Consider the following 23,318-nt stretch of genomic DNA (forward strand, 5'->3'; position numbering starts at 1 on the left):
TGAATCTGTTCTGCCCTTGACAGTAATTGCCGAGGGATCTCCTTGTCCTTATCGTGATCCACGAGCCTTCTGTCATATTTTTCTCCCTATCCAGTTGAGGAGAAGGGAGTGATAGGGCAGCTTGGTGGGCACCTGGCATCCAGCTAAGGCCAACCCACCATACCACTATAACAGTTTCTTTTGTGTTTGGCTGTTTAGAGGTTTTTCTTCTTTTTTCGAAAAGTAGACATGCGTTTACTTACACAATTCAAAACAATTCATATATGATGAAGGCTTCATAGGAGCAAGCAATTGCAAATGTTAAATTAGTAGCATTTCAGATTTCAGGGTAGTGCTTCTTCCAGGTCTCAAAATACTTAAGAAAAATAAATTATTAGTATTCGCATTTCATAGGTAAAAGTTATGTAGACAAGATAACTGTGAGCATGGTAAGAAGTGATGAACTCATGCCTCCCAGTTGGCATTCTGATACCCGTTTAAAATCCTGTGATTACTAAGCCTATAAACCCAATTATAAAACAGCCCTGAAACAAGACTGATAGTATTCATTCTTTGCTGTTCTAGGTATTGATGTCAAGCTGCTCTCAATGTAGAGCTTGTGGTGCTTTGGTTTACGATGAAGAAATCATGGCTGGATGGACAGCAGATGATTCAAACTTGAACACTACTTGTCCTTTCTGTAAAAGTACCTTCCTACCTTTACTTAATGTTGAATTTAAGGACCTACGTGGCACTGCAAGGTTAGTGTGTTTTATAGATACTCTTGTTCTGTCTTTCCGCCTGTAAATGGTTATATTTTTTTCACAGAAGGTTCTTAGTTATACCTCCCAATGTTTTTGTCTAGATGCTAATAAGAACATCACTGTTCATTTAATGGTCATGATCATACTGAAGGAAATTCCAAGTCATAAAAACTATTGAGTTTCATTGTAAAATGGCCAAAAAGGAAAAAACTGGTTGCCTTTTTACCGCTTTTTCTTTTTGTGTCTTCTTTGTAAGCATAACTATTTAGAAGGCATAAATCTATTTTCATTTTCTTAGCTTTTAAAACAAAGCTAATGGATCATGTACTTTTTAAAAGCATATGAAGCAGTTTTCAAATCTGTCAGCAAAGAATTTATCCCAAATCAAGCGTGCTAACAGCTTTTAGTTACAGATGCTCCAGCTTATAGTTTCTTCAGTAGCTCTCCAGTTTAAGGTTCTCTGCTTACTATTTTTACTGATTTCAATTGCACTTTGAAGGCTGAAACTTACGTTAAGTTAATTTAAAATGGATTCTCACTGTAGTCATTGCTGTGAAACAGAGCTTCTGCTAGTGTTCTCTGATGCTGAAACTGAACATCTGTAGGGTGTGTACTTAGAAAACCTTAGCAAAGCAAAACATGTTCTTGTTGTCTTGTGCCTAGAATGGTGTATGGTCTTCTAGTCTTACAATGTCAGATTACAATAACAACCATTTTCAGTGATGTGTCAGCTATTGGTATGCTGTTGCCGCTTGGGAGCTGTGACAAACTAAGGTGACTTGTAATGATTTATGTACACTTTAGGATTTCTGCTTTTGCAGTTCAAATCTCTGTGTTGTTCATTTACTCTGCCTGAATAAGTTACAGTGGAAAGAGCAGGATGAAGCTTGTGTCCCATTGTCAAGCTTTTTAATGTTGTGTTTCCTTATTTTTGCTACTTTTTGAAAGTAAATGTAGAAAATAGTAACTCTTAAAATTACTTTATACTTACATCTTAACTTTTTTATTTCTCTCCTCTGCCATTCATGTTGTAACTTAGCTTTTTCCTGAAGCAAAGTACCTCAGGAGATAGTTTACAGAGTGGTACCCTTCCATTAACCACTGATCCCCTGGAGCAGAAGTTGTCCAGTCCAGCTGTTGCTGACTTGATCAGTTTTTCAGAACACCCACAATCCAGCCACACCATAGCTGAAGAAACTAGCTCTGCAGCTGAGCAGAGGTAGGCAAAACAGGTTTGTTATTTCTGTCAGAAATGTATTAATGCTTCCAGTATTTTTCCTCTACTTAAAAAGTGAAGGTTGACTTATGTACCAAATACAGTGGAGAATTACAATTGTGACTTGTTCATCTGTTTCCTCTTGGTTTTTTTGCATGTTTGAAGCATGCTTTTAGCAATGCTGGTTCCACTAAATGAGCAGGTTTTAGAGATAAAACTATAGAAATAAACCTTCAGGTCCATCCACTACTGAGTAGTAAGTAAAACTTCTACTCGGTACTGTTAGAACGCACTCACCTTTTAAAGTCACACAGAACTTTCTCCTTTGCTTGAGTTTAGAATTTAACAAGAAGGACAACACAGCATTATGGGGAAAAAGAAGTTCACTTGCTGGAATGCTCTTTTTTGAGGGAAAGGTCTTGGAGCACTCGATGCTGGTACTGAGCATGCATTCTGTGACAAATTAACACTGATGTAAAACTGAAACTCAGAAAAACAATACCACTTGTGAAACAGTTTATAGAAAAAAGCATTAAGGAGAAGGTGTCATGTTGGTAGAATGAAGAACTGAAACAGTGCTGTTCTGAACTGTGACCTTTTTGCAGGGTTTTCTTGACGTTTTGTTGTAAAGTTTTTTTTTTTTAAATCATTGTTCAGTTGGGAATTCTTATCAGTACCTGTGAGCTAATGAGCTAATGCCTGTGTCAGACTATTAAAACTTCAATCAACGTGATAGTACTTAGTCTTAATACTCTAAAAATGAAAAGTAGTATTGCTTATGTTAATCTCTTAACTCTGATGTAGGATATTTTTAACTCAAGTCAAACTTAGGAGTGAAGATCACCTCTACATTAATCTCTTCCCTCTCTTTGCAGATTTGGAAGCAGGCACTTCTGTTTCACTTGATGTTTTTTCTTCTGTATTGTAGTTGGATTGTTTTTATCCATTGTTTCTGTTATAACAGGCACAAATTAAATATTCCCAGATCTGCAAGCAGCTTGATTGCTTGGGTTAAGTTTGACAAGCCTGTAGTAGGAGTTTGCCTAAATTATCCTGTAGGATGACATTGACACTTCCAATTTTAGTTTTTCAGCTATTTTAGCATGCAACTTATAAATTGTTTTCTATAATATTTTTGCTCTCTGCTTATGGCGTTTAGAGGAAGTAAACTTAAGGGAAAGGAAAAAGGAGCATAGTCAGAACAAGATAATCTTTGTGTGTTGACAAAACTGTACATTGCCATTTTTCTAAGCAAGGTGAAACTGTACCAGAGCAATAGTACCCATACAGAACTTAATTGCTTTCAGATTCATGTCTTAGGTTATACCTAGCTGCTTTTCTGGAGGGATGGTTGTACTGTTTTTAAAGGCATTTGGTTTTGTTTTCCCTCAATGGTAGAGCTATCTGGGCAAATATTATTAATCGAGAAACTTGGTTTGGGATAACTTACCTGGCAGCCTTTCTCTGTGTCCTTCCTGTTGCCATAGGAATGCTGAATAGTTTCATATTAGCATATTCTCTTCTAAAATCCAAACAGTGATGTGACAGAAGAACAGAGTAAAGATCCCACAACCTTGAAGACATCTGCCAATAATCCACCAAAAAGGGGAGTGTCCTTGACTCGGAGCCACAGTGTTGGAGGTCCACTGCAAAACATTGATCTTTCCCAGAGACCGTCTCATGGCATTTCAACAGTTAGCCTTCCAAATAGTTTGCAAGAAGTTGTGGTACGTCTAGAACCTGCACGTTCAGTTGACAGCAAAATACTGAATACAATAAACTTACAATTAATAATGTTCTACTACTAGCATTCTTGTCCATCTGGGGAATGGGAATGGCCAAGCATATTTTCATATAACAAAAAAAAATCTTGGTTCAGTTAATCTAAAATTGCTTTTTCCGTACATTATACAAACAGTGCTGCTTGATTTGAAATGTTCTCCCTAGCAGAATGAAGCTACCCTTTGTCTTTCTGAAACTGGAAGTTCTTTTGAAAAATAACACAACTTCTACAGCAGACTAAACACGGTAGTACAACCAACACACTGTTGCAAGAGTGAAAGTTTTTGTTCCTTTTTGACGTTATTTACTTGCACTCCTCTGTATTCTGGTAGGCTCACCCACTGAGTGTATGGGAGAAGGTAAGAGGCAGGATTGAGACTATTGCATTATTCTTACATGTGAAACAGTTTTTCTCCTCTCTCTTGGTGCTTTTTATTGGCAAGAAGCTGTCTTAACGTGAACTCATGATTCAGTTCCATAGCTGATGTAATTACTGACATATTTCTGCAATCTCCATCACCACTGGCTTAGTACCAGCTGAGACAGCTTGAAACTGCACAGTCAGGAACACCTTAGAACAAATTACTGTTTTCTCTTTTTCACATAATAGAGCTTAAGTTCTTCTTCTTTAAGAAACACCTCAACAGTCAAACCTGCTGATGCTACTAAAGTTGTTGTGTGTTCAGTACAAATATCAAAAGAAACTGTGCAATCAGGGATTTTCTAGGCAAGTAATACTGAAGCATATTTCTGGAAGAATTTTTTTTTGATTTTGTAAAAAATTACTGATTTTATTTTGTGTGTATTGTTTTGTTTTTAGGATCCTTTAATAAAAAGACCTAACCCTCTCCCTGTATCTGTGCCCTACTTGAGTCCTTTGGTACTGCATAAAGAGCTTGAATCACTGTTGGAAAATGAGGGAGAGCAAGTAATTCATACATCCAAATTCATCAATCAACACCCCATAATTTTCTGGAACCTAGTTTGGTATTTCCGGCGGTTGGATCTACCTAGCAACTTACCTGGACTCATTCTAACATCCGAACACTGTAATGATGGAGTGCAGGTAAGTGGCTTCCTCAAATTAGAGCTGCAGATATTAGAGTAAGCTAAATGTGAGAGTTTGCTTCAAAAAAAGTGGGTAAGTAATTTCTGAGTAGCTTGGATCTGGGTTCCTTTTTTTTTGTAATACAGATAGGTTTGTTTTCTGCAAGGAATCTTGAAGGAAGATGAATGAAGATAGCATTCAAATTCTAGTCAGGCTGTTCTCTTTTTAAAAAGCCAGGCATTAGAATTCATTAAAGAGAGGCCTGATATATAGAAGGAAACAAGACGTGTCTGTGGAGAACTCAGAAACTGCAATACGTTTTAATCCACATAGTGTGGGTTACATACTTCAGTATACAAACCTTTTAAGTTATTGGTCAATATTTTTTATTCTTTTAAACTAATATTTTTTACTATTCATACTCCACCAAGTTTCATTATTATATAAATAGAACACAAAAACGCAGAATGGATGCTGTGGTTTTAGTATTTTGCTTTTCCCATTTAAGGAGCAGGTGTTTTTCTGAAACCTATATAATTTGTGTATGTAAGTACCAAATTTAATAAGTATATGATTCATGCAAAAAAGTAGTATTTTCCTATCTACATGTATGAACTTTGCTTTTAAAATTCTCTCCCTCAATTTGAAAAAAACCCAACAACTAACAAACCCACGCAGAACCAAGAACAGTCTTCCAGGAAATGTAGTTGAAGACCAATAATAATGAAAGTTAAAGCATACTGGCAAAATACAATGTAGTATCAGGGAAAACCACAAGGTGGGACATAATAAATACCTTGTAATTAATACTCTAAATCAGCACACTATTGGTCAGTTTTCATGTCCACTAATTCTTGTTGTATTAATGATTCCAGAGGCACTTATAATTACAAAATGATTACAGAACTATGGTTTTGAGTGATATATATTTTTCATGGGAAGAAATGGTTCATATTTGTATGCAAATACAGATTGTTTCTTCTTGATGGGAAGACCAACACATAGACGTGCATACCAGGTCTTAATCAGGTCAGAAAATACTAAGGCAGGGCATGATGAGCAGTACAAATAAAGTAACGTGTTTGGTGCACAAAAAACATTTTTGGATATATGCTTGTAATGGTTTAACCCCAGCCTGAAACTAAGTACCATGCAGCTGCTCACTCACTCCCCCTGCCCCCTGAGGGGATGGGGAGAAGAAATGGAACAGAATGTAAAGCCAAGGTGTGAGATTAAGAACAATTTTATAATTAAAATAAAATAGGAGGAAACCACCCAAAACAATAATTATAGTAATAGCAATTATAATGAAAAGGAAGGAGTAGAGGAGAGGAATAAAATCCAAAGGGAAGCGAGAAAAAAACCCTAGTGATGAACAATACAGTTGCTGGCCACCTGCTGCCTGCTGCCCAGCCAGTCCCCCAGCAGCAACTGACAGGCCCCGGTCAACTCCCCCCTGTTCATATACTCAGCATGATATTCTATGGTATGGAATACCTCTTGGCCAGTTGGGGCCAGCTGTCCTGGCTGTGCCCCCTCCCCATTCCCTGTGCCCCTCCAGCCCTCTGGCTGGCAGGGCCTGAGAAACTGAAAAGTCCTTGACTTGGTACAAACATCACCCAGCAACAACTAGAAACATCCATGTGCCGTCAACATGGCTCTCACACCAAATCCAAGACACAGCACAGCACCAGCTACTGAGGTGAAAATGAACTCTTACCTCAGCCACAGCCAGGACAATACCCATAAATATTTTCTTCAGATAGATGTAGAAGAAGACTGAATGGTCTTCATACACTAGTGTAAACTAAAAAAAGGGAACTAAATGTTGCGATTCTTGTGACTTTGCTCTGGTTGAGTGCAGTTTCCTCTAGAAGATATCAACTTTTCTGTTTGTTGGATTCAAGATAAAGAAAGTAAACCTTCTTTGTTTCCAAAATGAGTCAAAAACCAGGTTTTTTAAACAGTAAGACTGTCCTGTTGTTTTTAAAACTTCTTCCCTTTCCTCATGTTTTTTAGCTTCCTTTGACATCTCTTGCTCAAGATAGCAAGCTAGTATACATCCATCTTCTGTGGGACAATATCAACCTCCACCAAGAGCCAGGGGAGCCCCTGTATATATCTTGGAGAAATCTCAGTAAGTAAAACAAATGTTACAGAAAGCAGAGGGAGCAGAAGCTGTGGAAAGAAAGAGTTTTGTAGTGTCTGGAGTGTACACAGCCTATCAAGTTGGAAAGCTTTTTTAGTGTGTGAAGCATCCACATTCCTTTAGGTAGTAAACATTAGTCTCAGTGTCAAATTATTTGTGAAAATATCTTCCTGATCTGTGTGAAAAGGTATGTCACTCATCCTTTATATGTCATACACTTAAAAACAGAGTGGGAGGATTTTTTCTAGATATGGTGCTAAATAAGCTTCACCTGATCTGAGTGTTTCAGTGCATTATCTGGTTATATCTATGCAGGCATGAAAAAGAAGACTGTATTACAAAAAAGTATCTTGTGTTTCTATAGATGAATGAAAGATACAAGCCCCATTAATAACATTTGGCAGCCTACTTGACTGTCAAAAAATAAGGTCCAAGAAAGCCATCGTCTGCCATAATGAACAAAAGACAGACAGACTGGTTATGAGAACTTCGGAATTTCATTACTTCTGATCAGCAAAACCCCCTTCATCAACCTAAACTTCTCAGCCTGTATTTAATTTTTAAAACTATGCTAAAAAATACGTAGCATGGATATTCTGGGTCTAAGGAAGAAAAAAGGGTGTATTTGAAGTCAGTCCTAAAAATAAACAGGCTGATCAGAAAATTACAGACAAGAGCACAGGGTAAGATGTGATGTTTCCTTTAGTTTCTACAAAAGCATATTGATTTGAGCACAATGCATGAAAAGCATCCCTAAAGCATTCAGATGTGAATGAAGATGCAGAAATATATTTTTCTTATGTAAATAAAGGAGCAAAAGGCCTGGTTTACATGTTGAAGAAAAGTGATAGTATTGTAGATAGGGTCTACAGCAGTGTCAGAAACTATATGGAAAACAGGAAATTATATTTGTAAGCCATCATATATGTCAGTTATATGAAAACTTTAGGCTGGTGTGATTTTGATTACTGGCTTCAGTCTAAGTCTACATTTCATTTGTGCCATGTTCTTGCTGCCTAATTTGTAGCCTTATTTTTTTTGCCAGTAAATGGACTCATTCCCTCATAAGTCATTGTTTTCCAAAGAATAATAGTTCAATGTTTTTCTGGAAATGGTAATATAAGCAAAAAATCATGATGGTTTATGTCCTGATAATTTTCTTTCCTGTTTGACGCAACTGTGCATTACCATGTAGCCCAAAGTTATCAATAAATTCTAGGTGGCTTTTAGGAAGGTCTTTGATAAGAGAAGTTTCGTTGATAAGAAATGTGACAGTGTTTTCTTTTGGTTTATTTCTTTTTGTGTAAAAAATAACTTTATTGGATTGAACATAGTTTTTGAAACTGAAGTACAACGATAAATCTGAGCTAAAAAAACATTACAGGCAACATCTGATGCTGGATACTCTTCAATCTCTTGTATTTCTCTGTCATGTGGGAGCTCTTGAATATGGTTCTGTAGTTTGATTAGAGGTTCTGTATATGTATCTCAATTTCTGAAATACCTTCTGGTTATTAAAGTGGAAAAAAATATCTTCACTGTTCTAGTAATCTATATGGTTACATTTCCCAGATTCTTCTGAAAAGAGACCCTCCACAATGGCAGAAGATCAGCTGGCAACAAACACTTTGTTGGAGAACATCAAACTAAGTATTCAACACAATGACATTGTTAAACCAATCAACCTCCTCCTACAGAAAGTTAAGCCAGATGTGAAACGACAGAGGTAAAGGGGTGATTTGTTCTTACTTTGACTCCATTCAAACTTAAACAAGATCAGACCATATACACTTCATAATGATTATTCCATAAAGACCTCTTGGGAATATTCAGTTTCGTTTGTGTCCACTAAACACTGTGTGAATTTGTTTATGCCCATGTTTACACACAGGTGCATTCTGTAGCTAGATGCATAATTCATCCAAATAGTTAAATGCAATTCTGTTATCAAAACTGACGTTTTACAAATGAGTAAGAAAAACACAGATGTCAATTATGCAGATTTTCATGTTGTTCCATATCTAGCAAATTGATGAATACAAGCATGTGGCATCCTGTTGCAGTGTCTGGAGTATTCTCCAAACTACCTAGTTATATCTATAGAAATTCTACCAGCCTGGAGAATTGGCTAAGAAAAGTGGATACTGCATGATCCACAAACAAAGGGAGACATGTAAATAACACTTGTACGGTACATTTTTCCATCTACACTACAATTCAAAGAGGGCTTCCCACAAAAGCATAGCTTTTGAAATAAATTACAGCAGATACAAGATGTGTTTGGAGTCTGTCATGCTAAGTTACCTTTGCTTCTGTGGTTTGTAGTTATTAAAAAGAAGCAAGAATTAATCTGCCTAGAGGAGAATCTTTTGAGTTCCACAAGAAAAAAATTGTTCAGTGACACCTAGTTCTGAGACAGATGGTGACATCCTAAAACAAAAAGTGTGGGAGATCTAAAATAAGACTGCTCCCTGTACTTCACCATGAGGCAGGAATGAGTTAATAAATGGTGCTTAATTTTATATGTCTTGGGTTTCTGGAGTTTTTATGGCATGTTTATCAAAGAGATTTTTCATAGAAAATGTAACTGCTGGGATTTGGCGATAACATAACTGCATGCATTAAGGAAAAATACTCAGGCATGAGAAAACCTTAAGCTAGTAATCATGTAGATAGATCACTTTCTTCACAAGCAAGATTAACGGAACAGTTGCAGAAACTACATAATGGAAGATTAGTGTCTTCAACATTGACTTTCTAAACTTCGGATAGCTGGTGCTTTCATTGACTTGCCCTTTAAAATATTTCCTAGGAGTTTTTACAGAGAAATTCTTTTCCTGTCTCTGGTGTCTCTTGGAAGAGAGAACATTGACATTGGTAAGCGAAAAATACTGTGAAGTGCATAGTGTCTGTGTATGAAATATATAAGTACTTTATATGAAGACTAGTGTATAAAATTGACTTTTCATCTATGACTTTCCAGCTAACTTTTTAATAGCTGTTATAGTGAAAAGTACAGGGCTGTCACTCTTCAATTAGGTGTTGCTTTTATGAAAATGTAATTCAGATGAGGCCATTAATTCTGACTTTGTTTGAAACCAGTAATCGGTTAATCTAAACAAAATGTATTAGCTTGAAGCTTTAACTCCTCGTGTCTGAAAACTTGTTCCCAGTCTGGTCCATCTTTCTCCGACCCAAATATTAGACCTATGACATCTAGCCACCTGATTGCTCACCCTTTCCTCATCTCCTCTAAACTGACTTCTGTTTGGTAGTATGCAAGTGAAGGGACTCCCTTATGGGGTGTGGCAGGGGAAATACCCTGGGAACAGGCAAGCTAAACTGTGATAGAGGTAATGGGCACCTACTGTGGTGCTCTGTGATGCTCCAGCATGAAGATGCTTTTCAGGTTCTCTGAGAGGATGCATTCTGAAAAAAATAAATCAGTGGCTAATTAAGTTAATTATTTTGTTGTTATATAAAAATGACCAGAAGTATTTTATATTAACAGTAGCATGCACTGTACAGGGTTTCTTTCTTTAATAACTTCTACCATTCTTTTTCTATTTCAGAGGTCTTTGATAGTGAATACAGACTTGCACATAAAAATCTACCAAAGGATGTTCTTGAAAAGATGCAGAAAATAGATGCTCCACCAAGCAGCAGGGTTGAGTGTTGTAGGAAGTGCTTTGGAGCACCTTTGATATAAAAATGAGGAAGACACATGCTATACTTCAGTGAGACAGAAGTAGAGGTGAACAAACCAGGAGCATGGTGATATACACTTTGAATCCCAAAAGGTGATAATTGAGCAATTTGACAAAGCAATTTCATTAAGCTACAACATACATTCTTGTCTTTCATCTCATGAGACACAGTGTGAAATACATTAAAGTGATTACAGACTGCATTAATAGGGTGAATTGGTTTCAGTGATTGACCTGCTTTTTTTCCCCCTGTATATACTTCTCCTTTTCCTCCCTCAAATCTTTTCCCCCATGATACCAAGTTGTTCAAAAGGGTGATAATTAACCAGCAGCCTATAGTTGGTGACTTTCTTAAGGGCCAGCAATATTTGTGTATTCCAATGAAATACCTTTGTTGCAGCAGAATACTTAAGTCTTGTATGTAAATATTTGAGTCCTGGGATTGGAAGTTGCAATGCATTTGCTTTTGTCAGATTATAGTACCTAAAATTGCTACCCTTCTCCTGACCCTTGCCCAGTCAGTGTTCTAAATTATCTTTGATTGATCTTTTCATAATGTATGTCTATAGTTGTAAAAAACAGAAGCTTACACTCAGTTTTCCTGTATTCTCAATATCACAAATTCAGGATCTTATGAACATACTGCTGGTTTCTCCAGAAGAATGATAGCATTCTACACTAAGAGCTCAGAAATAGGTGGTGGTCTAAAAATTAGATGGGAAACTTATATGGCATTAGGATACATACAAGGTTTGTTAAACAGATACTGTGTGGGAAAAAAAATGCTTTATATTGTATACATGTATGCTTAAAAAGTGTCTTTTCCTGGAATTCTTTATCATCCTGTCCATGGTTTCATGCTAGCCTGTGGGTTAGTTATTTTGCACTGATAGTCCAAATTCAATATTTCAATTTAAATATATTTTAAAATGTGGTCTTCAAGGTGTATATTATCACAAACAAAGTGCTTGAGTGTATGCATGAAAAAATGAATCTAACTTTTTGATTGCTTCTAGTAGGTAAGACAATTTGTCACCTCACATACGTAATTGACTACAGTAGTTGTAGTCTTGACCAGAAGAGCCTGTATACCGTTCAACAGTTTAAATGTTTCTGTTACTTGAGGAATATCGTAAGATTTATTCCAGGTTTTTTTCTGAAATTTAATGGTGTAGCTTTTCTGATGGAATTATTCCTAGGAAAAAAAAACACCTGTAAGATCTATATCATGTTAAAGGAGCATAGCTAAAACTATAATCACATCTTAAGTATGAATGTATTTACTTCATGCTACTCTCTTTCTTAAAAATTTTCATTCTTGAAAATGATGAGGGATGAAGATCTGTCTGGAACAGCTTTTACATGAAAAAAGAAAACCCAAGTTTTGTTTTTTCATGAGGCTAAAACATAGGATTTGCACTATTTGTGACAAAATACATTTGCATCCTAGACTGATTCCTTGTATTTTGTCTAAAAGTGCTGATTCTAAGTAAATATGGGGATATTGTCTGGACAGATTCTCTCCTGATGAAAATACTGTGCTTTCTCAACAATTAAAAGCAGGAGAGCACACACTGTCTTTTTTTTTCATTCTTTATTATTTGGGTTTATGCATGTTTGCTTGCAGATACCTAACCTACATCACAATGAAGGGTGGAGCCTGATTCTTTGTATTTTCCTCTCTTCTTCTATTACATAGTTGACATGTGCGGTTCCATCCTTTTAAAGTAAAAATCTGCCTGAAGCATTCGTCCAAACAAATTGATAGTTCTACAAATCAAAATGGCAAATTTTCCTGTATAATTTTATACTGATCTTAAACATACAGCTATACAAAGATAATTTTTGAGTGTTAAATGGACAAACCATATGATTATGTGATGCAACTTGCAAGGAATCAAGTTTTCGTTACCCTTAAATTCTCCCAGCCCATTAAATTACAAAGAAAATCTGTTTGGTGAGTGCTGTTTTAGGTAATTGGTGACATCCAGTTGTAAATTGGTGACATCCAAATGACAAACCATTGTAAATAATACTACTATAAAATAAATTCTGTAAGCAGTTTACCTTCTTTCAAAACAAACTTCTCATCTGTTGTTGAAAATCCAGATTCATTTGCTGTAGAAACAGCAAAGCAGATTGTGTCACAGCATCTAGTGCTAAATGTTAGACTTTCCCTGGGTATATATACACTAAACAAAAAAAAGAAAACCTAAAGCCTGAGGAGAAGAGCACAGCTGCAGGACTGAACTTGCTTTGGTTTGCTGCTGCATATTGGCATTTCTGTACACTACAAATCAACTTCTGTTCCTGCCTTCCTGTGGTAGAAGTCCTGCATGTGACTACTTGAAATCTTGAATCAGCCTATTGATACTAATTCTTTAATGCAGAGTGACAAAAGTAAGCACTTGCTTTTTTTAATTTGGATTTTTTAATGCCTAGTTTTTAATAGTTAACTTATCATCTGGTTCTTGAGTGAAGTCCATAGTTCAAACGAAAAGTCAGATCTGTGAAAGCAATTTGTTTATTAAGTTTTCATCTAAGGAGGTGCTTCTTTTTTTTTTTTTTTCTTTTTTTTTTTTTTTTTTGTAGGAAAAAAGATCACAAAAATTTGAAAGGAATTAAGAACTGAGTGGGTTTTTCCTAGCTGCTTTCTCTCCTTTCAAATGCATGATGGCACTGCCTGTTCTTCCATTGACTTTCAGGTCTCCTCCTACAAAAAGGTAGAGACTGCAGTTCTTCCTACACAAACTTTCTGAGATGCAGGCTTCCCTAATCTGAACACTGAAAGAACTGTGAGCATGCGTAAGAAAAGGGCATGGCATAAAATAGCATAGCATGGTTCGGTATTTGTATGGTTGAAAATTTGGCCAAAAATAAACAGCGAAAGGACTTCAAAAGTTTTTTGTGAGTGCATTGTGAACACTTTTGTCTTTCTGAAAATTGGGTGCTAAAGGCATAGTTCTTCTCTGCAGGTCAGTAACAGCATGAACTTCTTGGGCTACTTAGGAGTGTGTTAGTCACCTACAAATGTGTCTTAGTGTGTTTGACACCCCACTCCTAGTAATCCAAATTTATCTGAATCCATAATGCATGAATGAGCTTGATGAAGTGTTGCGAAGGAGGGGTGTCAATAAGCTTGATCTTGGTTCTGTTTTCCTCTCCATGTAAGCAGAAAAAGTAGCATTTTGCTCACTTGCAAAACTCTTGCCTCCAAATACTCTGTCTAGTAACTCAACAGCCAGTGTTCAGGAGGAGATGGCTCTTCTCTGTGTGTTTGGAATTCTCATGTATAAACGTGAAGAAAATGCTTGCAGATCAGTGTTAATTTCAAAACCTGCAATGCATGCACGAAGTGAGGGTGTAAAGCAAACTGATTGTATACGTGGATGCAAACCGTTAATGAATTTCAGGTAAGCCCAAGAACTTAGAAAGTTTGTGCAGGAAGAACAGTTATCACAGAGAAGCTTCCTTGCACCGTTGCCCCAAGGATGTTGAACTGCAGTAAGTTATGGTGAGAAGATACCATTCTGCACCTTTCACCCAGCTGTAAAGCAGTTACATATAGCTTGTGTGTTCATATCAAAATAGCTATTTTTTGTAGAATTGAAACAACAAATAGTGTCTTAAAAGTTTAGAATCAGGATTCTTAAGTGACAAAGTTTTTCTTTGTGAATTATAAATATATTCTGTCACATTACCAAGACGTAAGAACTTTCAAAGCCCCATAGGTATAGAGACTGCAGTATCGGCACAGTAATAGGTACCAGCTTTTACATGTTACTAGAAGCATCTATACGTTATGTTACTTATAGTCGTGTCTTCACATTTTGTATAACTCGAGTTTAGACAATACAATTTTAATGGAAAATAATTTAGTATATGTGTTCCAAACTACATTCATTTGTTTTGCTAGTAACTTAGTCTTGTTCCTAGTGGAATTTCACAATGGTTAAGCTCAAGCTACATTGCACTTGTGAATGAGTAATTTTATTCCATTTTAACTGTGAATTAATGGCTTTTTATATTGCTGCAGCTAGAAGAATATACCATTCATTGAGTTTACTGCTTTCCTTGAATAACTGCAACATAGGGGATATTTTAAAAATGTATATTACATTAGATCATTGAAATTATATTTTTAAAACAAATTGTTAAAATGTAAGTAACTGAAGAATCCACTTAGTCATTTTCTCTTTTTGAAACTCTTTATTCAACAATTATTTCAACGCAGTTAACAATATTCCATTAAATATATAAATGGTAAGCAGGTCATTTAAATGGTAAGCAGGTCATTACATTCATATAACTGTACATTTCCAACAAAGGGGTTTTTTTCTTTTAACTAATAAAAATCTTAAAATGCCTTCTGTATATCAGCTTCTCATTATGGAACTTTTTAAAAAACAAACACACAACCTTGTAACTTTTAAGTCTTGAAACTGAATGGTTGAATTGGACTCTAGTTCTGTATCCTACAGTGCTGTATATTGTGATGCATACAAGGAGAGAAATGGATGGGGTTCTTATTTGTTCTTTCAGTCTGCATCAATCAGTGGTGCAAATAAAAGGGATTGTTTGCTGTTTTTTAGAAGCACATTAAACTTCTAGGAGTTTAAAATAAACTATTGTAATGAGGATGGAAAGGATGTAGTGTGAATAAATAATGAATTTATTAAGTGAGTTGGGAAGCTTTCTTTAATGCAATAAAATTTGCACTGGCTTAGAGACAGATTTGAACTGTTGAAGAATGGCATCCATTTACTGTGCTTTGATTAACAAGTGTTTCTCTGTAACGCTTTTGTACATTTGACAAATATTTCTTGAGTTTAAAAGGGCACTCTGCATATTCTGAATTCTGTATAGACATCCTAGTCTAAGAAACAATTTTTAATGTATTTCCCGAATAAAGTATGTATGCATCCTGTGTAAAAAATTTAAATTGTTCAGCTTTTTTGCCACTGTAACTTACCTCCTTGACAGAATTTAATCTTAAGTATAAATTCAGCCTATAGTTGGGCAAAAGCAGAGACTTTCATCTACCTTTTTGGGGAATTGTTTCATAGTACCTCAGGGACTTCTGAATGGTGAGAAAGAGCAGGAGCAGTTGGGGCAGGGGGAGAGGAAAAGATGGGATCCACTTGTAGGGATTTTGATCACGAGAGAGGATGTCTCTGTGGCACCTTAAGCAAGCCATGAGGATGAGCAGAGGTAAGAAGAACTGAGAAACAGGCTGAGGGAGGCAGAATCCATTAAGATCTTGTCTGCAGGAAAGTCTTGGACCATGGCTTCCTGACAATAGAGCTGCTGCTGTATTTTCCTGCTGACCGGGAAAAGCATTGATCAGTGGGTGGGAACAGATCGGTAGGTGGCTGTACTTGGCAGGACACTTCCCCAAGAGTTCTGGTTTCTCAATGGCTTTGTGAAGGGGGCACAGAGTAGTACTTTCAGTGATGCGTCCTAGGTTGCAAGAGACACTGGTGGACCTCCTGCCTTATAACATACTTCCAGGTTTACATGCAGTTTCCTGATTTTTATTTTATTATTAGTCTGTTAGTAAAAATAAGAATGCCAGACCCTAAAGACTTTTCTCTTTGAAAAAACTGATACTTGGAGCACAAACTGGTAGCTTGTGGAGAAGATGCATGATAAAATTATCTTTTCAGGCCTGTTTTTAGTTAGAGAGCTCAGGAACAGTTAGTCTTCTGGATTTTTATAATCTTGTCAGCATCACAATGCCTTTCCTTGTTTTGCTCAGATTGCTTTTGTCACTTCACTGCTGTCTTTTTAATACCTGCTAAAAATACTACACTGCCTTCCTAATATGCTGCCTTTAAGGTGACCTGCTGAGGGAGGATGTAACAGACAGGAACAAAATCTTGCATTTGGGGAATCCCCAAAGCATGAACCCAGGATTTGCATTTGAAGCTATAGGGAGGAGGGAACTGCTGTCTTCTGTGCCAAAACCAGGTGGGAAACTTGAGGGAATGTGATGGTAGAAGGCAAGAGCAGAAGGAGCTGGCTTGAGGAAGAAGCTCTGGTCTTCCATTTGTTCAGAGCTACTATCAGGAATACTCATTAACTCTGTAGAGACAAACTTCCACTGTTTACATAGAGGAGTGAAAGAAGACTGATTAACTTGACAAGCTGGAGAAAATCTGATGGGATCTAAAAGAAAACACAAAGGTCCTGTCTCTCAGTAGGAATAGCCTCATGCACCAGTGCAGGCTGCGGGCAGACTAGCTGGAGACTGCTTGGGCAGGAGAAGTGTTCCTGGTGGGCAAGCACCTGACTGTGAGTGAGCAGGGTGCCTTCACAGCAAAGCAAGCCAGCAGTGTCCTGGGGTGAACTAGGCAGAGCATTGCCAGCCGGTGGAGGGAGGTTGTCTCACCCCTCAGTGCTGGAGAGGCATATCTGGGCACTATGTCCAAGTCTGGGCTGACTAGTACAAGAGAGCTGAACTGTCGCGACGGAGGGGACACAGTCACTCAATATGACTGATCAGCAGACTTCGTTTATTGTGCCTTACAGTCACCTTTTATGCCTTGTTATAATTAGCTCATACATATTACAAAAGTTAAGCTCATTATTGGTTAGTTGCCTAAATACCAAGCCCGCCCCTAGTTTCTCTTCTGTAGTTATCTGTTCCCACCTGCAACATTCTTTTCCCACCGCGATATTCCTTTTACTGTGTAACAAGAACAGCCAAGGATAGTGTATTTTTGCTTTACTTCAGGTAAGCTGAGAGCGATGTGCATTTTTGTCCAGCCAGCTGGACTATGTCTATGTGACCCTTTTCAGCTAGCCAGTTATCCATTCCTGAACATTCTGGGATGACTCCAGGGAAGGGCCACAAAGGTGATGAAGAGCTTGGAGCACCTGTCTTGCAAGGATGGGCTGACAGAGCTGGCACCGTTCAGCCTGGAGAAAGCTTGGGGCAGGGGCTCAGGAGAATGTCATCCATGTGTCCACATTCCTGATGGGGTGGGTGGGGAGTAGAGGAGGCAGAGCTGGGCTCTTCTCAGTGGTGCCCTGTGCCAGAAGAGGCAATGGACATGAACTTGAACCACAGGAAAATATACTGAAATATTTAACTGTGAGGGTAGTGAGACACTGAACAGGTTGCCTGGAAGGTTGTGGAGTCTCAATCCTTTAGAAAAAACAGACCTGAATTTTTTTTTAGGTTTGCACTACAGGCTTCCAGAGTTGCCTACCAGTCTCAGTGGCTCTGTGGGGACAAGTGGCAGCCAGAAACCGCTGGGAGGAGCAGAGGCCGGATTTGCATGGTTACCAGAGTAGTTTAGAGGGACGTGTTCTACCATTTTTTTTTAGGTTTCAAGGTGTTTTCCTTTGGCATTCAAAGAGGATCCCCCGTGGAGAGTCGGCCAAGTCACAACAATCACACCAATATGGCTACATGCCGTGCTCCCTCTATTAAGCAAACAGGTCATATTTATAACAAACCGACCGCTCACCCGACTTTACACAGAGGTGATTGGATAAAAGGTTCTGGTCAGGGAGTCCGTGTTGCTGACGGGTGAGCATGCTGCAGGCGCCTGGTCAGAGTGTGCTGGTCAGAGTGTGTTGATTCCGCGGTTCCCAGGACTTGCCCTGCACCTGGCTTCTTGTTCAGGCATAGCTGGTTTTCTTTCTCACACTGCTTGTTCCAAGGACAATTTAAAGTTGCTCAGCAGCTTCCACTAACAGGCCTGGGTTGTCCAACCCAGACAATGGTAACATATGTCCTCGGTCCTTCAAAAATCCCTCTACATATCCCCCTTTTTCTTTTTGGACAACCCATGTCTGTTTCACAATAGATGAACTGTTCGAGGACTGTTGGCTTCGGTGCCATGCAACCAGGATCGGAACGGTTGCAAATCATCGTTAGTGAGTCTCTTTGTGTGTCATCAGGGTGTAAGGGAATCGTGAAAAAGACAGAACAGTCTTTCAAGTCTATCACAACAATTTGCCAAATCTGAGGGACCGTCATAAAAGGTGGAAGAGCAGGTTGCAACACTCCCATCGCTAAAATCTGATCATTAACCTTCCATAAATCATGTGCCAGTTATGTGCATCAAGATTATGCACATAACTGGAAGTACCGGACAAGCTAACGAGCTGGTCACCTGCCAGTCACCCTCCAAAACAGCATCACGAACAATACTGGACCGATGCTGTAGCACTGGATCTTTGCTCGAGTTCAGCATCGGCGGGGTAGCTGGGCTAACTGGAGGAATTGCAGGTATTGAAGTAGTAGGCAGGTTCACTTCAACCCGCTTTTCCAGTTTTCTTAATTTATCCATTACCTCCTGTAAAGGTTTCTCCGCACTGTTACCACAAGGCTCCTCCCCGCCTTCCCCCTCAGACCCGTCCGATGACGCTCAGGAAGAGGAGGGTGCGTCACCGCACGGCGCTGCGGCCCGCCCTGACGTGACTGGTGCCGCGTGACCCGCTGCCCCGCCCGCCTGGGGCGGCCCGGCCGCCTCTTCCGGGTTCGGCTCGGTCACCGCCGGCTGCCGAGGGGGAGCTTTCGGTTTGGCCGCTGTCTTATCTAAAAGCTCCGGCACAGTTGAACGCAGCGGCGGACATACCCTTCATAGGACGAGTATGCCCAACTCCGAAAAGTGTAGCCAAGAGAGAAGGCTTCGGTGAATCACCCTTCTGCTCCACCGGCTTTTCTACACATCTCTCCCCAACGCTTCTATGGCTGCCGCCGCTACTTTTTTTTTCTGCCTTCATAGTTTCCAGAGTGTTAATTATAGACCACCACGTAGCTCCTAATGCTTTAGCTTCTTCTCCTTCTTTACCTCCCTCAATCGTAGTATCCCTGAGGCAATTTCCCACTTCTCTCCATTCTGTAATACTAAACAATAATGCAGGCTCGGGAATCTTACCCTTTTTTCGTGTCCAGCGAACTAAAGCCTCCACTTCTGTTTCTTTATTGCTCTCGCCTCTCTTAAAGAGGATACTAGTTAAGAGTTTAATTGTATCAGCGGAGAGCCCTGCCGTGTCTTATTCGTCAGGGTCTTACCACCGGCGGGGGTGCGATCTGCAGCTCTACACCAAACTCTGGACTCTGCTTTTCGCCTTCCAGGTTCCACCCACCTCCGACCTCCAGCTCCCTAATCGGACAACTTCCCTTCGGGTCCAATGCACAGAGACTGCCGCATTTAAAAGCAAACAGCATTTAAGTGACCAAATGGGTCCCTGTTTGGGCGCCAGACGAAGAGGGTCCCCGTGGAGAGTCGGCCAAGTCACAACACTCACACCAATATGGCTACATGCCGTGCTCCCTCTATTAAGCAAACAGGTCAAATTTATAACAAACCGACCGCTCACCCGACTTTACACAGAGGTGATTGGATAAAAGTTTCTGGTCAGGGAGTCCGTGTCGCTGACGGGTGAGCATGCTGCAGGCGCCTGGTCAGAGTGTGCTGGTCAGAGTGTGTTGATTCCGCGGTTCCCAGGACTTGCCCTGCACCTGGTTTCTTGTTCGGGCATAGCTGGTTTTCTATCTCACACTGCTTGTTCCAAGGACAATTTAAAGTTTGCGGCGAATGAAGAGACGGGACACAGCAAGCAAGTTGTCCATTTATTAGTGATTTTCTTACAATTATATACGTTTCTACCATCTACATATTACACACTGATTGGTTAAATCTTAAGCGTAAAAAACACTGATTGGTTGATATTTAAGGCACACCGTTAGAACAATAGGAACTTACTAGTTTACCTTGACATAGCAACAGCTTCTATTCCAAAGTAAGGGAATTTCTTTCTACGCGGCTTTCTTGATTAACAAAGTTACATATCGGCGCCATCCGTTCCCTTACCTGGCTACTTGTTTCTCTGTCCTTCTGGTTGCCTCCTCAACTGTAGCGGCTCAGGGGTCTGCAGTTAGCTTGTTCCTTTGTTCCCAGGGCTAGTGCCCTACAAGTTCTAACAAGTCTCTATTCATCAGGCTATCAGTACTTGGACTCTTGTCATTGAGGCCTTGTCCTACAAAAGTTGCTCAGCAGCTTCAACTAACAGGCCTGGGTTGTCCAACCCAGACAATGGTAACATATGTCCTCAGTCCTTTAAAAATCCCTCTACAGTCATTTTTTTCCTCCTTTTTTCCTGTAGTGTCATACCGTCTGAATTCAGACTGTGCCAGTTTAAAACTGATTGTATTGGTCTTATGTGTGTTCTGTTTCTTTGGGTTGTTGGACTTCAGCAAAGCCTTTGACACATTTCCCACAGCCTCCCCCTGGACACACTGTCAGGGTACAGCCTGGGTGGGTGATCTGTGAGATGGGCAGGCAGGTGTCCCACAGGCCACACTCAGGGTGCTGGTCAATGGCTTTTACTCAGGCTGGCAGCCTGTCACAAGTGGGGTCCCCCAGGGACCAGTACGGGGCCCTGTGTTAAACATAAACGATCCGGACAATGGCAGGGAGAGCATCCTCGCTGGGTTTGCTGGTGTCACTGAACGGGGTGGCAAGGTGGAGGTGTCAGAAAGCAGAACCATCTTTCAGAGAGCCCTGGAGAGGCTGGGAGGGTGGGCTCGCAGGAACTGTGTGAAGTTCGGCAAAGGCAAGTGCAGAGTCCTGCACCTGGGACAACAGAGCCCAGCACCGGCCATGAGCTGTGGCTGGGCAGCAGCACTGCCGAGGGGGACCTGGGGGTTCTGGAGGACACAAGCTGAACAGGAGTCAGCAGAGTGCCATTGCGGCAACCAAGGCAAACAGGATCCCGAGCTGCATCCTCAAGGGCATTGCTAGCAGAGATAGAGATGTGATCGTCCCACTCAACACTTTTCTGGCTGCACGTGGAGTACTGGCTCCCGTTCTGGGCCCCGCAATTCAAGATGCAGACTGGAGAGGGTCCAAAGGAAGCCATGAAGATGATCAAAGGGCAGGATAAAATGCCCCATGAGGAAAGACTGAAAGACTTGGGTCTTTTCACCCTGGAGAAAGCTCAGGGGAGACGTTATCCCATATTCAAAGCAGACAGAAGCCCTCTCTTTGAAAGGAACCACAGAAAGAAGACAAGGGGCAACAGGTACAAGTTGACCAGGAGAGGTGTCATTTCAATGGAAGAAATTTTACAGTGAGAATGATCAATCACCTGAACAACCTCCCCAGGGACACAGGTGATTCCACATCACCAGAGGTTTTCAAGACATGACTGTAGAGGGTACCAGATAATGTCATCTAGGCTCTCCTTCTCATCAAAGTTGGACCAGATGTCTTTCAAGGTCCCTTCCAACCCTTCTACAATTCCAAGACATGGTATACCCAATTTGCACTTGCAAACTGAGGACTGGAGAACAAAGCAGCACAGGAACCACAAAGGAAGATTCAAGAGAACAACCGATGGGAAGCAGTACAGCAAGGTTTTTGTTATTGGGGGTTAGGCTGTATTACTTCCTGGCTCTAACAAGGCCACACACTCACCCACAGCTTAACAAAAATAACCAGCAGCTCACCCGCTCTTCTTACCCACCAATACAACTGGATATCAGTTGCACTGCTTTTAAAAAAGACTCATTAGTAGCCCATAGAGTAGGACATCTTTTTTAGGACACAGGTCTCTTTAGACACTTACCTCAGTGCTTGGTGACCTTGACCAATGCAACTGCCTCTTAATTCCAAGTACCTTTTACTAGGATGCAAAACAGAAGGCTGCTGTGTTAAGGAATGAGTTGTGCATTTCTCTCCTGCATGTTCCTGTAAAATTTCCATCATTGTGAATTTAGCGAGTGCTAATCTCATGCTTAGATGTGACTCCCTTTTGCTTAACAGAGCCTGGTGATAAGACTTCTTTACTGTAAAGATTTGCAATGTAGGCAAGTTATTCAGTGAACGGGTTAAGATTGTCATATGAAGCATATCTGCCAGATGAAATACAGATTTAATCTGTTTTCCACATCAATTTTTGCAGCTGAAAGACTAGCACTACATTTTAAGTGGATCTGTGAAAGATACACTTCCTGTGTTAAGTGAACCTCAGGCTTAACAGGGCCTATATAGCTATCTTCACTACTAGAAGTGAAGAACCTCATGTTTAAAGTGAAACTGTATGTCTTTAACATGGCCTCCATACATTGGTGTGGTTTTTTGGAGGTAAATTTTGTTCATTTCCTGTAAAATGGTATCTTCTTAAAATTTTACAAAACTAGCCAGCATTCTTATTTAACTCATGCTGAACTGTTGCTGACTCTCTTTGCCTTTTCTCATTATGTAGTTGATTTGTCACTCAAAAATAATCTATTATTATTCCACCTGAACAGCTATGTTGTGAAAGGCCACTTAAAATGGAAGCCTGGAGTAACTGCTTCAGCCAATTCTCTTGGTCTGAGGCTTCTACTGCACATAGATGCTTCATAGCAAATTCTACCCTTGTCAGAGATCTGTATACCATCACCCTAACAAACCAAAAATCCAAGGATGGCAATTTGGTCATTCTGTGCCCAGCATCTACTGTCAGCAATTCTCATGGTTCTGCAACACAAATTCCATTCAGTGTGTTAAAAAATTGCTTCTAGCCAGTCAGGTGGGGGCCTGACGTGAAGAGCCTTGCCATGCACACAGGAAGGTAAAAATAAAAGCTTCCTTACTTCTTAGGCTGTGATAAAGCTGAATGTATTGAAGCGTTTATACTGGAAATAGAAGCACCTATCTTGACAAAA

At 39.7% G+C, this 23,318-nt stretch overlaps 1 protein-coding gene across 5 annotated transcripts in view; it reads left to right on the forward strand.

Annotated features, from left to right (window-relative positions):
- Window positions 1-15,581, forward strand: part of DENND4C (DENN domain containing 4C) — a 79,723-nt gene extending 64,142 nt beyond the window's left edge. For all 5 annotated transcript variants that reach the window (XM_055699621.1, XM_055699624.1, XM_055699625.1 and 2 more), the window contains 8 exons: window positions 565-740; window positions 1,783-1,962; window positions 3,497-3,686; window positions 4,562-4,807; window positions 6,809-6,926; window positions 8,511-8,664; window positions 9,751-9,815; window positions 10,511-15,581. In XM_055699621.1, the coding sequence (XP_055555596.1) occupies window positions 565-740; window positions 1,783-1,962; window positions 3,497-3,686; window positions 4,562-4,807; window positions 6,809-6,926; window positions 8,511-8,664; window positions 9,751-9,815; window positions 10,511-10,647 (1,266 nt within the window). In that variant the 3' untranslated portion in view covers window positions 10,648-15,581. The remainder of the gene's footprint in view (window positions 1-564; window positions 741-1,782; window positions 1,963-3,496; window positions 3,687-4,561; window positions 4,808-6,808; window positions 6,927-8,510; window positions 8,665-9,750; window positions 9,816-10,510) is intronic.
- Window positions 15,582-23,318: the final 7,737 nt, after the last annotated feature.

The sequence above is a fragment of the Falco cherrug genome, chromosome Z, assembly GCF_023634085.1.
Source record: "Falco cherrug isolate bFalChe1 chromosome Z, bFalChe1.pri, whole genome shotgun sequence".
NCBI lineage: Eukaryota > Metazoa > Chordata > Aves > Falconiformes > Falconidae > Falco > Falco cherrug.